This window comes from Triticum aestivum, chromosome 4D (assembly GCF_018294505.1).
Source record: "Triticum aestivum cultivar Chinese Spring chromosome 4D, IWGSC CS RefSeq v2.1, whole genome shotgun sequence".
NCBI lineage: Eukaryota > Viridiplantae > Streptophyta > Magnoliopsida > Poales > Poaceae > Triticum > Triticum aestivum.
In genome coordinates this window covers 450,343,233-450,357,175 of record NC_057805.1, presented here as the reverse complement: position 1 = coordinate 450,357,175, position 13,943 = coordinate 450,343,233, and the positions used below count along the sequence as shown (strand labels likewise).

Here is a 13,943-nt window from a genome sequence, read left to right as displayed (position 1 = left end):
CGCACAGCTGGGTGAAGTACACAGGCGAAGCAGGCACGACGCCCACACTCTCCCGACGACCAAAATGACGGACCAACGCAAAATACATCAGATGACAAGGGCCTGCTGCCCACATTCATGGACCCCAAAGCCGCCAGGGAGTGAGGCATGGTTACACGATCGGACGGCACGGTGAACACGACGCGGGCAGCAAGTACGTCACGGACGGATCGGACAGTGCGAAGACCGCCACGCTGACAGCAGGGCACGGCGTGGATGGATCGGACGGCACAGAGGCGGGTACTCGAGCTCCCTCGTTTGGATCGGCGCCTCGCTTGGCTTGCTAGTTGCAACCGGAATTCCGTTGCAACCGTGTGGCAACTCCGACTAGTTAATGGCCATACCTTACCTTCCTCTCTGCCTTAGCCACCAAGGTTCCATTCCCGTCACGAAGCAAAAAAACCTCCTATAAAACACAGCTCGCCCAAAACACGGATCAAACGACCCCGGAAAAACACCCAAAAAAGGCGGCGGAAAGGGGAAAAGGGGAAGAACATGGACGGGCACGTCGGCCAGTTCTTCGAGTCAGTCAGCTCGATCTTCCGCGGGAGCGACACCCTCCCCGTCTGCGACCGCGACATCATCGCCGTAAGCGCCCCCCGCCCCTTCCCCGAGAATCCCCACGGACGCCTCTGGCTCGGACCTTCTCTTACTCCGCCGCTAGCTCTGTTGCTGCCCGTTTGTTCGGGGATCCGAATTTCCGCTGGAGTGTGCGGGGATTCACGAATTCGGCGCGTTTTGAGTGACAGTCCGCGCCGGCTTGTTAGTTCTAGCGCCAAGGGGAATTGCGTCCCGTCACCATCATGGGGATTTTGTGTTTGGGCGGAATCGACACTGCTGCGCTTTACTCTTCGTTTATCTAAATCGGTGTCTGTTAAGCTATTTTCGGTGTTGTTAAGGGATCATGTTCAGCAACCAGACATTTTGTGATTTTTCTACTGTATTTGATTACTCAATTCCCAGTTCACGTAAGGCAATTATCTGACTGATTGAGCCTCTCTTGATGTCCAATTGCCTTGCGTTTGCGGGCGAATTTCCGGAATGTGACTGGGTTTACGTAATCAGAAGCATTTGGACAACCCGTGCCACCATGCCACTCCTTTATTCTCAGCGGATTGTAGGGGAATTTGGGTGTCACCATGTGGATTTGGGGGTTTGCCGAATCCCCAGTTCCCGCTGCTTTCATCTATTAATTCGAGACGAATCTTTGTTATTTCGTTGGCTGTGTCGCTAAGCCACCAAACATTATAGTTATTTGATGTTACTTTAATCGATCTATTGATTCTGAGACAAAATCCTTGTCCTCTCTTGAATCCTTTCCACCTTCACGCTACTATATATGTGAAGCTTAGGTCGATGAACCATTATTTTTCTGTATGATTCCATATCCAGCTGGATTGTGCTTGATCATGCACTCCTTTGTGCTTGTCTAATATATTATCATACGCACTTTTGTCTCAGGGTTGTGAAACAGAGGTTGCTGAGGCTGCAAATGAAGAACAGAAGAACGACAGCCTCATGAGGCTGTCATGGGCGCTTGTTCACTCTAGGCAGCCCGAGGATGTCAACCGCGGCATTGGAATGCTTGAAGGTGATGCATCCATTCTATATACTCCCTCCGTTCCTAAATATTTGTCTTTTTAGAGATTTCAAATAGACTACGACATACGGATGTATATAGACATATTTTAGAGTGTAGATTCACTCATTTTGCTCAGTATGTAGTCACTTGTTGAAATCTCTAGAAAGACAAATATTTAGGAACGGAGGGAGTAGTACTTAATAGTTTTATATTCCGAATTTGTTAATGATAATAGGAATTGACTGACTTGAGCAGTACTTTACTACCAAGATATGGGTGTTCATCTCATTTTCTGAAAATTTCCCTGAAATAATGCATATTCCTTGGTGAACTAAATAGGAGTCATGTAGTACTTGAGTTATTTGTGTGTTTGTTCCACATGTTCATTTTGATTTTTGTTTCATATTGGTATATTCTGATTCTTCAGTTTTCATCAGTCGAGTGCCTTTTCTTAGAATTTATCACATGAGAACATTTGTTAAGTTGGAGGGCCACACCCACATGGCTGTCATGGCATGTTGAGATGCTGTACATGTCTTGAATTTTGAGTTCTGATCTTCTCTTTTATGTATAGATTCGGAGCATCGACTACTGTATTTGATTGTGCTATTTTTCTCTCTTTTTAAAGTGATAATGCATAAATCTTATCCGTGTTGTTGAGAAGATATAAACTGTCCTGCCATGTGGATGGATGTCCATTGCAGTGGTCCTGTCAGACTTCAACAGCCCCGTCACCTGGAAAACCCAATCGTAGTGTCATTAATATGTGATTTCCATTGCTTAAAGTAAAACATCCTACTTAGATGTAGGCTGCGGTCATCCTAGGCTTTCAATCTTGCACATTCATTTGAATCAAGCCAACCCTACTTACTGTAGCATTTTGTTGCTCACTTAGCACTTGTACTTTTCCTATCTGAACTTTCCGCTTTCCCTCGGGCAGAACTCATGATTTGTGTTGGCATTTCTCAGCTTCTTTCGGCAAGTCTAACAGTCCGCTACAAACAAGGGAGAAGCTCTATTTGTTGGCTGTTGGACACTACAGAAATGGGGATTACACAAGAAGCCGTGAGCTTCTGGAAAGATGCTTAGAGGTTTGATTACTCGACAAATCATTTCATTTCTCGCTACCATCATTACCATTATGGACATGACACTTGGTTTTACTTAATTTGGAAAGTTTTCCGGGGTATTAATCAAGGCAATTAAGAGAGTTTAAAGGGGTCTGTCTAGAGCACGAATCTTAGCGCAAAATCAATGACATAGGACTCAGATGTGCAATACTTAAAGCACATCTAGATGTGCTTTAGCAAAACTGGAGTTTAAATGTTATCTTAATATTGTGTTTTTATTTCCTTATTAGAAAGCCCAAATTAGGACGCATATATGGGTTATGATCATGTTTACTAATTTTCTGAAAAATGAAGGCATTACACTGGAAAACATGCCATTAGACAATTACTATCTGGAATTACTTCATTTTGTATAAACTGCTGCCGAATTGGCTGAATGTAATGTAATTTTCTTTCTTTATTAAAGTTTTGGTAATCATAGTTTGACTCGTTATGTTTAGTCTATAGCTCTACTTTGTACCTTTATGACATGCTCCTGAATTTGAGGCTAAATTGCTAACCAATGTGCACTATCACGTTTTCTCCAGGTTCAACCTGATTGGAGGCAAGCTCTTACTTTGGAAAGGCTCCTTGAAGAGAAAACCAAAAGAGGTAGGACATGCAGTGTCCCATGTCAGACTATATAGACGAATGCACAATGATTTTGATTTCTGCAATCTCAGACTAGTAGATAAAAATAGTGTAAAGTGATTTTAGTTTGCTACTATTTACTGTACATGTCAAATACACTACTACAACAACAAAGCCTTTCAGTCCCAAACGTATTGGGGTAGGCTGGTGTTGAAATGCATAAGATCTCGAAATCTAATCATGGCACCCCTGTCCATTGCTAGTTCTTTGGTGATATTGCAGTCCTTCAGGTCTCTCTTTACGGACACATTCAAATACACTAATCAGGGCAAATGTTCTTTAGTAGCAAATGCTCTTCTAGTATACTGCAAGCATAGGACCTCCCAAACCCATTGCTGCCAGCGGGCGCCCAGTGAAGTTAAGAAGGATCCAAATGACACATTAAGAGTTATACGAATCTGTTTTTCACAACGTTGGGCCATGCATCCTCTAACTATTTGACATACCACTTGTGATCTGTACCAGTTGGTTCCTTTGGAAGAATTAACATGACTGGCTGATTTTTAAATGCAGATGGTATGATTGGCATGGCCATTGTGACTGGCGCCTTTGGACTTGTGGGGCTTGTTGCTGGTGGAATCATAGCTGCTGCTTCATCGTCCAGGAAGAAATGAGGCTCCTGTATGCGGCGAATAAGATGATTAGATGAGCAAGAGCTTGATGTAAAGTTGCGTAATCTTACCTTGATGAGCAAGAACCATGTGCGCACTTATCCTTTTCCTTTCCTGTTTCCACGTTGGACCAACCTTAACCGCACTATGAGTTGTCATGTTACGACATTTCTACCGTCAGACACTTTTACCCCTGCCCTACTGATAGAAGAATGCATGTTAAGCTAATGCTAGATCATAGACTGTTGCCTCGGCTCATTTGTTCTGATAATCCATCTTACAAGCATAAGAGGAGCTGTATCTTATGCCAACGTAAGATGTTGACGCGAAAATTTCAGAAGAGCATATGGCTTGAGGCGAGAAATGGTAGAATATTTTGGTATTTCCGCATCTGATAAAATTGCGCTTCTACAATATGATGATGGCACAATGTTCCCAACAAACAACATGATCATCTAATAGACCTTTATTTGATGCAAACACCAATATCTTTCAATCTTCACTCCTTCCCTACTAAGGCCAACAAGATATCCATGTAATACCCCGAGGTATCGCCGACGACATCGTCTGTTACGGTCGTCTTGAATCTGACCCTGTACTCTTGCTTGATCTTTTTCATGTCGATGTCGGCCCTGGACACGATTGCCCTGGTGAGTGCGTCCTCGTCCGTTCCAAGCCCTAAGATGGAGTACCTGATAACCTGACGAGTGACGAACACAGAGCTTACGTATCATCTCACAGTGAGGATTATATTCAACTCTCACCGGAGCAGTGATACGTACCTCTGCGAAGTGCTTTTCAGGAGATGTGAGGCACCAGACAGCAATCTTGAGCATCCTTGCAAACTGGCTGCTGCTGTACTGCTTCATGTCCTGCAGCAGCAACAACAAGAAGCTTCAGTTCACCAATTGGATCCGTGAATGGGATACTTGATAGATATATACCACTCCTTCCATTTCGAATTACAAGATGTTCTAACTTTCTTCTAAATCAGATGTATGTAGACGTGTTTTAGTGTGTTTGTTCGCTAATTCCAGCCCATATGTATTTCATATTGAAATATCCAAAACAATTCATAACAGAGGTGATATTATAGTTAGACAAAAAGAGGTGATAATTAATAAACCTCTTCGATGTCGCTGCCATGTTGTTCCTTGTAGCACCGGAACGTGGCGGCGAGCTGCGGCTTGCTCCTTGTGCTCACGATCCGGACGACCTCGCCGGCGTGCGGCTGCTTCTTCCTCCGGATGGCCTCCGCCAGCTGCGCGGCCTCCAGCTTCGCCACGTCCATGTCCACGCTCTCCTCCGCGCACCGGTACGACCTCACCAGGCTCACCAGCAGCTGCAACCACCAAGAAGCAAGCACCCAGGAGCCAGGAACATTATACTACATACTATACTCTGGAATGGATTGCTCTGTTCTTCTCCTGGAGTAGTCACCTTCCTGAGCGGTTCTTGGAACGCGGAGCAGGCGGCGACGTCCTCCTCCAGCGAGGATCCATGGAGGGACCGGTACGCGCGGCGGACGGCGACGAGGTGGTCCGGCGCGGCGGCGCAGGCGGCCTCGATGAGCACCCACGCGTCCCTGTCGTCGCCCCGCCTGCCCAGGGCCTCCCTCGCCAGCTTGGCGTCCCTCTCCGCCGGGTCCGTCGCCAGCAGCACCATCGCTTTCTTCATTAAGTTATCATCGTCGTCAGTACGGATCATCATCATAGCTTCCGTTGATCGACTGTGGGTGTGGATGTGGTGCGAGTACGCACCTGGAAGTGGCCGGAGAGCTCGCCGTGGAGGCGGGTGAGGAGGGACTCCTTGTAGAGGCTCGCGTAGGCCCGGCGGATCTCGGCGCGCTGCGCGGCGGTTCGCCGGCCGAGGATCTCCACCAGCGCCTTCTCGTCCGTGCCCCAGCCTTGAAGAAACGGAAATCCACCGGCAAACTTGAGCGCTCGACAGAAATCGCACAGAAAGGAGATGGTCGACATGTACGCACGTTACCTTGCACGGCATTCCTGAGGCTATCCGCGTCGGCGGCCGGGGACGGCACGGGCGTCGGGACGTCGATGGTCGCCATCTCCCGCGCGCTGGCTGCTCTGTGCTCTCAAAGACTCAAACGCACGCAGAGGAAGATGATTCAGTGGAGGGAGGGGAGGAGGAAGGAATTGCAGCTTTTTCTTGGTGGGTGGGAGCGTGCGGGCCGAGGGCGTGCACTAGGCCCTCTGGATGGAACGGTTGGGCCCCGCGGTTCTTGGACGCCGATAACGAGCGAACGTTCGCTGAGAGGGGTGGTATTTGCGAACGTTTTTACCGATAGTTTCTTCTGATTTGCATGACAATTTTTTCAGAACAGCACGGCAATTTCTTTAGAGAAATGCATTTTTTCTTCTAAAATTGCCACCATTTGATGTTGCGTTGCAACTAAAACTGTCAGAAAAATGCGTGTGTTTGTCATCACTTCCCAGGGAACGTTCCCCGGTTAGTGTTTTCGATTTTCTTTCACCATCTCCAATGTTTTCAAGTGTGCATTGGTCTTGTTTCTTTTGGGGATTTCTACTACCTAAAAAACATGTTCGTTTTTTCTTTGGATTTTGTTTTTTATCTAACTACCTAAAAAACTGGTAAGAATTTCTTTTATCGGTTTTTGTAAAGTTCTCTTTTCTGCCAGACGGAACACTTCGTCCAACGTTATGTATGTTTCCCTGATCTTTCTCCATTTAAATTTCCCCCCTCATATCTCTGGGTTTTTTCACTGGTTTCTCCTGAAAATCGAAAACCGTCTTAACTATTAGTGGGAGCTTTTGCTCCGCCCCTCCCCAAAAAGTCTTGGGGTTCCTCTGTCTCACGTCGACGTCGCCGCTAGTCCGCCTTGTCTCCGGTGGCCTTACGACCATGGCGGCGCGGTGGATCACGACCCTTGCCGGTGGGAGGGCTCTGTTTTTAGATGTTTTCTTGAGTTTTGTTAGGGTTTGTGGCCTGCTCAGGACGACGAGATGGTGGTGGCTCCCTAAAGATGGAATAAGGTTCTCCCCGTCTAACCTTCATTCAGGCGGTGCGTCTAACATTATTGGTGGGCGTGTGGAGATGTGTCTCCGGCAGATTTGTCCTTGGTGGATTTGCTCGGATCTGGTCATAGTTCGTCTATGTTTGTGTGTCTTCAAGTTGGATTCTTCCGATTTACACTACTCTTCAACGGCGGCGGTTCCTGCTCTAGTCCTATGGGGCCTTAGCACGACGACTTCCCGACCGTCTACAGCAAGAAGTTTTGCGCGCTCGGTGAGGGAGGAGTGATGACGGTGGTGCGTCTTCGGCTCACTTCAGTGCTTGTAGTCGTCGCTAGGTGGTCTACGGATCTGGATGTAATGTTTATTATTTCTAATGTTCGTTGTATTGCCATGTTTGAAGATGAATAGATCGGAAGTTTTCTTGCAAAAACCTTCTTAACTGCCTCACCTTTTATTGACTCATCAAATAAAATTATTTTTTAGATAAGCCAAAAAGTTCTTATCAAATAGTAACTGATTATTAAATAAAATACTAAAATTTATTTAGGTAGGTAAATCATAGGCAGGATTTGATAAACATTTATCTACACAATCACAATAGCATGGACAGGTAAATCACAGGCTAATGAAATATTTATATCCCGTTGCAACGCATGGGCAGCTATCAACCAAAGTAAAAAAGATCCCACATCCCCCCCTCAACAAGAGAGAAAAATCCAACACTGGGAGGGAGCAATGCTGCCTCTCAAATTCGAAAGGAACACTACCCGGCCTGTCCTCCATTGTCACCCCTCAGGTAAGGTTGTTGAGCAATATAATTATATAAGAAAAGATTATCTGCCAGCTATAGCTCTACTAATTAATAATCAATAATCAATCAATGTCTTTGCTGTTGTCAAAGCAACCAGATCGCATTGATCTCCTCCTTCACATGCAAGATGGGGTGAACCGATTGTTTTGTCAAAAATAGATCATCTGTGTCTTTAACACTACACACTGCAACAAATCTCAAGAAAAATGGAGCGGTTGCATCCGGTGGATGGTGGAACGCACGACCAAAGCGCGTTTCCAAATAGCTCATTTTCTAATCTAATTATAATCTGCACATGGATGCCACGAGCACAAGGAACATAATACTATATGCGTGTGCTTTCCACGAGGATTGGGAGTTCATAGATTGATTGCTAAATGAGAGATGAGAGAGGGAGGGAGGGAGGGAGAAACGGAGATCGTGAGTTCATGAAAGCTCTACCACGCGATGAAATATTCAACAGAAAATCGTGTGAAACGTACTCAAGACTGCATTACATGGACAGATCCTTGCACTCGTCGCCTCCCATCTTGTGTTCTTCGTTTCATTTTTCTTCTTCTTCTTCTTCTTCTTCTTCTTCTTCTTCTTCTTCTTCTTTTTAATTTTTATTAGCGGCGTTGACACATGCATGCCAGCGCTGGATTGCTTTCCTAGTGAGCGGCAGTCCCATGCGTTGCCAATAAATTTAGCCGGGACGTTGAACTAATTAATGCTAATTAGTTCATCGATCGTGCCCACACCTATCTCTCCAGCTGTCGTCGTCGTTCGTTGCTTACTGTGCAAGGAAACGTGCAGCACGAGTGGCCAGCATGCACACCATGAATGGCAGTTTTTTATCAACGACACATGCCAGGGCGAATTCGATGCTTCTGAATGAGATGGCGCGGAACGGCAACCAGTAGTAGTAATCTCCTGCAACGACGTTACCCTCTCTGGATTGAATTGTAATCAAGTTAGTACGTAGCAGTAACATGCATGCATGCATGCTCGCACGAGAGACGTTGCAGGAAGGATCGATGGGCAAGGCGGTATAGTATTAGTATTCTAGTATAAATTAACAAGCATTTGGGCCATGCCTGGATGGTGGATGCCTGCGTGCGTCCTCTGGTATAAAGGCCAGCCCGATGCAGCAGTTTCTTGCAGCACAGCCGAGCAGTAACGGCAGCACTGCAGCAGCAGCAGCTCCACCGCCGTCGCCGTCGCCCCTGCGTTCGAGGCCACCCAGGAGAGACCAGCAGCAGCAGAGCATCAAGGAGGCGACCATGGCCGACGAGCACCAGGAGCTCACCAAGGCCTTCTCAGGTACGTACGGTGTACCAAATTATTAAGCACTGCACTGAAACTTAACGGTGATCTCTTCTTCTTCTTGAACGATCACCACTCACATTTGGTTTCGGTCTGCAGGGATGGGCGGCCTGGGCGTGGAGGAGACGGCGTTGGTGTCGGCGCTGGGGCGGTGGAGGAAGCAGCCGGAGAAGCGGGCGCAGTTCCGGAGGGGCTTCCCGGGATTCTTCGAGCCGGCGGCGGCGGGGGCGATCGAGCGCTGCTCCGACGACTACGTGCGCCACCTCAAGACGGAGTTCGCCCGGTTCAAGACCCTCATGGTGCTGTGGGCGATGCACCCGTGGGAGCGCGACGCGCGCTGGGCGCACCGCGCGCTGCACAAGAAGCACCACCCGGCGTCCGTCCTCGTCGAGCTCGCCTGCACGCGCGCCGCCGACGAGCTCCTCGGCGCCCGCCGCGCCTACCACGCGCTCTACCACCGCTCCCTCGAGGAGGACGTGGCGTACCGCGTCAAGGACGCCGCCGCCAACCGCCTGCTGCTCGGGCTCGTCACCGCCTACCGCTACGAGGGCCCGCGCGTCGACGAGGAGCTCGCCAGGGAGGAGGCCGCGGCGCTCTCTGCCGGCCCAGGCGCCGGCGCCAAGGCCCAGAGTCAGAGCGAGCTCGTGGTGCGGGTGCTCGCCACCAGGAGCAAGCCGCAGCTCCGGGCGACCTTCCGGTTGTACAGAGAGCTCCACGGCAAGCCGCTGGAGGAGGAGTTCGGCGGCGACGCGCCGTGCCTGCGGGAGGCGGTGAGGTGCCTCGAGTCGCCGGCCAAGTACTTCGGCGAGGTGATCGACGGGGCGTTCAAGGAGGGGGCGGACAAGCAGGCCAAGGCCGCCTTGACCCGCGTCGTCGTGTCCCGGTCCGACGCCGACATGGAGGAGATCAAGGAGGCCTACCTGAAACAGCACGGGGCCAAGCTCGTGGACGCCGTCGCCAAGAACACCCACGGACATTACAGGGACGCGCTGCTCGCCATGATCGGAAAGTGATCCATGCATCGAAGCTCAGCTGGAGCCGGTCTATTTGCTTTCCTTTTTGCTATTTACCTTAATTTATCGCTTTTTGCAGGGCAGCGACAGTTCGTGTTAATTATTTACTGCTTATCTTACGCCCAAATGTATGGATATTTCCACCACCCCGCATGATTGATTGAATAAAAATAATTTTTCTTATCAATGAAGTGGCTCAACAAGTTTCTATTGAGTCGTTTTTGCAAGGTTGCATGCAAGAATCCAGCACAACTATTCTGCACACATTCGTCAAAAACAATCTACCTCCGGAAAAGAAACACGTTTTTCTTTTGCTCTCTAAGAACATCTCCAGCCGCGCCCCCAACAGGCCCCCCAGTCGACTTTTCCCGCGCCGGCGCCGAAAAAACGCTCCAGTCGCGCCCCCAGAACGCCGAAATCCGTCGGCTCGCCCTGTTTTTGGGCCCGGCGATCGCAGGCCGAACCCGGCGCACTGGGGGGTGCTCGAGGGCTCCGGCGCAAGGGAAAAGCATGTCTGGCCCACACCGTCAGGCGAAAAGTCAAGCCTATCGTTCATAGTCGCCTCCCACCCCCCGCGAGCTCGGCCGCCACCCGGCCGATCCCGGCGCCGCCCACCGCCCACCACCGCTAGATAGGCCATTCCCCGCCGGAAAAGAGCAGAGGTTTCGCCGAGACAACCTCTCCACCATCGTCTGGGCTATTTTTCCGGCGTTCCGGCAGTGGGGGGGGGGGGGCAGTGTACCGGCGGGTGCGCGCCCACCGCGCCCGCAGGGTGGTCGGCGATTTGCCTGCCTCGGCAATGGACTCGGACGACGAGGAGGCACTCGCCGCGCTGCTGGAGGAGGAAGCCGATGCCGACGTTCAGGAAGAGGAACATCTCATGGTCCTCGCCGCCCTCGCCGGCCTGCTGGCAAGCAATGAAAAACCGCGACGAGGTGGCTCGGCGCCGGGGCGGATGAAAGCAAAGAACCGGCATCGTCTCGAAGGCTACTGCATGCTCTACTCCGACTACTTCGCCGACGCTCCACTGCACGGCGACAAAGTATTTCGGCGCCGTTATCGGATGAGCCGAAAGCTCCACTGCCTCGTGGGTCCCCCTGATTTGTTGAACTATATAATTTGTATTGAATTATTTGTTGTTGAACTATTTGATTTTCTGTGATGAACTATGTGATAAAAAATTATTTTTGTTGAGAATTCAATGCCAAACCACGCCGAATATGGGCCGATTCTCGCCGATATCGGGCCATTTTTCGCAGAAAGTGGGCCGAAAAGCGGCCATGAATGGGCCAATATCGGCGCTTGGGGGCGACCTGGTGGCGACGGCTGGATGCCCAACCGCCCTCAGAGCCGATTCTACCGCCGGCTCGCCCCCAGGCGGCGATTTTTATGCCTCCTGGGGGGGGGGGGCAACGGCTGGAGATGCTCTAAGCTTCTGCTAGATATTCTCTCTGCAAAGCTCAATAAAGGTGATGTGGAACGCCTCGGAAACGATCTTTCACGGTGCCAAAGAACTCACAAGAAGCAACAACTATCTCTCTCGAATGGCAAAGAACAAGAGGAAACACTCTCAAATAAATTAAAGCGGATACGATTTACAAGGATGCAACCCAAATCATAAAACTTGTGAACCTATGCAGAATCACAAGAGGGAACCACAAGAATCATATATGAATTAAGGACAGGCCCTCCAATCCACACACACACGAGCTCCAGCTAACACTCAACAAAACTAGTGCTCACAGCACAACACAACCTCACCGGCTGTCTACAAAAATAACTCAGAAAATTTCATCCCCCTTCACATGGAACAACTGGGGAGTACTTATACTAGAAGAACCAACTAGTCAGGTGTGAAAACAACACAAAATAAAGGGTAAATCCGTGAGCTCCAAGCTGTAGCAGGAGCAAACTTGTTGAGCCTCGCGCTATAATTAATTCTTGGACAGCTTGCACGGAACTCAAATGATGCACCGTTTTTTTAATGAAAAAATGACTTCAATTACCATCTTTTCCGGCCTCTAAAATGTGCTAGACCCTTCTAAAATTAATTAGGTTTATGTGGAAAGTTGCAGCTGGAAATCTGATTTGTCATTTCTCCCAAAATAGGCACCGGAAGCTTCCCCACTAAGATAATGGTTTTGCCCATGTCTTCCTTTGGCTGCTCTAATGGTTTAACATTTTTGCTAAGATGAACCTCACTCTTTGATGCCTCGGTCATTACCTGGTCCACATCATCCTCCCTTCCTTCGAACAAAGCCGTCCTCGGTTTTGAGGTATTCTTTTTGGGCTTCTTCACGTGTGGGAATTGCTCAACCTTGAGTGCTTGATCCACCATAGGTTCCAAGACATGGTTCACTCCTTGATGCATGAAGGAATACTTGTTAGACCTCCCATGGTGAGTAGCATTGTGATCAAACTGCCACGTCCTTCCCAAAAGAAGATGACAGCACCAAAATAAAACATACAACTCATACCAATCTAGATCATCAATCAACCCAAAGACAAAGGATATCTACTCAAAACATCATAAGATGGCAACACATCATATACCACCTTGTCCACATAACTTGCCATTGAAAATTGCGCCCTAGCACGATGTGTAATCTTCAACTTACCAACACCATTCAACCACTTAACATAATATGGCTGGGGCTGCCTCCATGTTGATATCCCAAGAGCATGCACAAGGTCACTACTGATGATGTTGTAGCTGCCTCCATCGATGACCACCTTGTAGTTTTTGTTCTTGATCTTGCAAATGGATTGGAACATATTTTGTGGTTGGCCCTTCTCAACATAGGAGCATCATCATGAGCCACTTTGCGAACCATGAGATTAACACCATCTCCTCCATCTGAACTCAGAGGTGCTCCGGTCTAAAAAGTACAATATGTTGCATCTTCCTTCTCAGATTCATATTTGTCACTTGAGTCATCGGTGACATACCAATCATTTGTGAGCAGCACCTTCTTCAAATTAGGACAATCCTTCTTGAAGTGACCTCTACCCTTGCATGTGTGGCACTGAATATTACTAATGCGAGTGATAGGAGTATTGGAAGATTCAACCTTTGATGCATTAGCTTCTTTTGCAGTCATCTTGTTGTGTGAGCGAAAATCTGCAGCAACACTTTCATCTACTTCTAGTTGAACTGAACCTCTCCAAGTGCTTGATGTATAGGTTTGGCTGCGATTTCGGCGACGCTTCAGCTGCTGCTCTACATGAATAGCTTGATGCACAAGTCCACGCAAATCTTGATATGTAACCATCACTATGCTTTCTTGCACATCTTCATTCAGCCCATGAAAGAATCTTGACATTGTGGCCTCCTCTGGCTCATTCACTGTTGTCCTAATCATCAAAATCTCCATTTCTTTAAAGTACTCGTCAACACTAGAGTTACCTTGGCACAACTGTTGGAGTCGATTGTAAAAGGTTCTTGTGAAATGTTCAGGAACAAAATGCCTCTATAACAGAATTTTCATTTGCACCCATGTCTCCGGACGACCTCCAGCACGACACAATTGGTTCCACCAAATCAAAGCATATCCGGTAAACTCAATGGATGCATATCGTACCTTCTTCTCCTCTGTATAGCGGTGGCTATCAAAGATTTGAACCACGTGCATCTCCCACTCCAAATAATCATCAGGCTTGGTTTTCCCATTGAACAATGGTATGGTAAGTTTGAATTTATCAATCCCATCATCTTCATGGTCACGATGAGCACGCCCATGACCTCTTCCTCCCATGACAAAGCCTTCTTGGCCTTCTCCATGATGATCATGATGAGCACGTCATGGTCGAGGCTCGTAGTAGTTTC

At 48.4% G+C, this 13,943-nt stretch overlaps 3 protein-coding genes across 3 annotated transcripts; 2 read left to right on the top strand and 1 right to left on the bottom strand.

The window, feature by feature from the left end:
* The first annotated feature begins 344 nt into the window (after positions 1–344).
* Positions 345–4,230, top strand: LOC123098523 (mitochondrial fission 1 protein A). Its single transcript, XM_044520554.1, has 5 exons — positions 345–627; positions 1,501–1,630; positions 2,591–2,712; positions 3,279–3,342; positions 3,895–4,230. Exons 1-5 carry the CDS (start codon positions 535–537, stop codon positions 3,993–3,995), a joined length of 510 nt encoding a protein of 169 aa, XP_044376489.1. The 5' UTR covers positions 345–534; the 3' UTR covers positions 3,996–4,230.
* A 126-nt stretch (positions 4,231–4,356) lies between these two features.
* LOC123098522 (annexin D3) lies at positions 4,357–6,180 on the bottom strand. The gene is made up of 6 exons (XM_044520553.1): positions 5,985–6,180; positions 5,753–5,898; positions 5,433–5,663; positions 5,119–5,334; positions 4,775–4,864; positions 4,357–4,692 (listed from the first exon to the last, which is right to left on the bottom strand). The coding sequence occupies exons 1-6, from the start codon at positions 6,058–6,060 to the stop codon at positions 4,492–4,494; spliced, it is 960 nt and encodes a 319-aa protein (XP_044376488.1). The 5' UTR covers positions 6,061–6,180; the 3' UTR covers positions 4,357–4,491.
* Positions 6,181–8,694: 2,514 nt separating this feature from the next.
* On the top strand, positions 8,695–10,331 carry LOC123098521 (annexin D4-like). Its single transcript, XM_044520552.1, has 2 exons — positions 8,695–9,101; positions 9,204–10,331. The coding sequence occupies exons 1-2, from the start codon at positions 8,924–8,926 to the stop codon at positions 10,115–10,117; spliced, it is 1,092 nt and encodes a 363-aa protein (XP_044376487.1). The 5' UTR covers positions 8,695–8,923; the 3' UTR covers positions 10,118–10,331.
* The last annotated feature ends 3,612 nt before the right edge of the window (positions 10,332–13,943 follow it).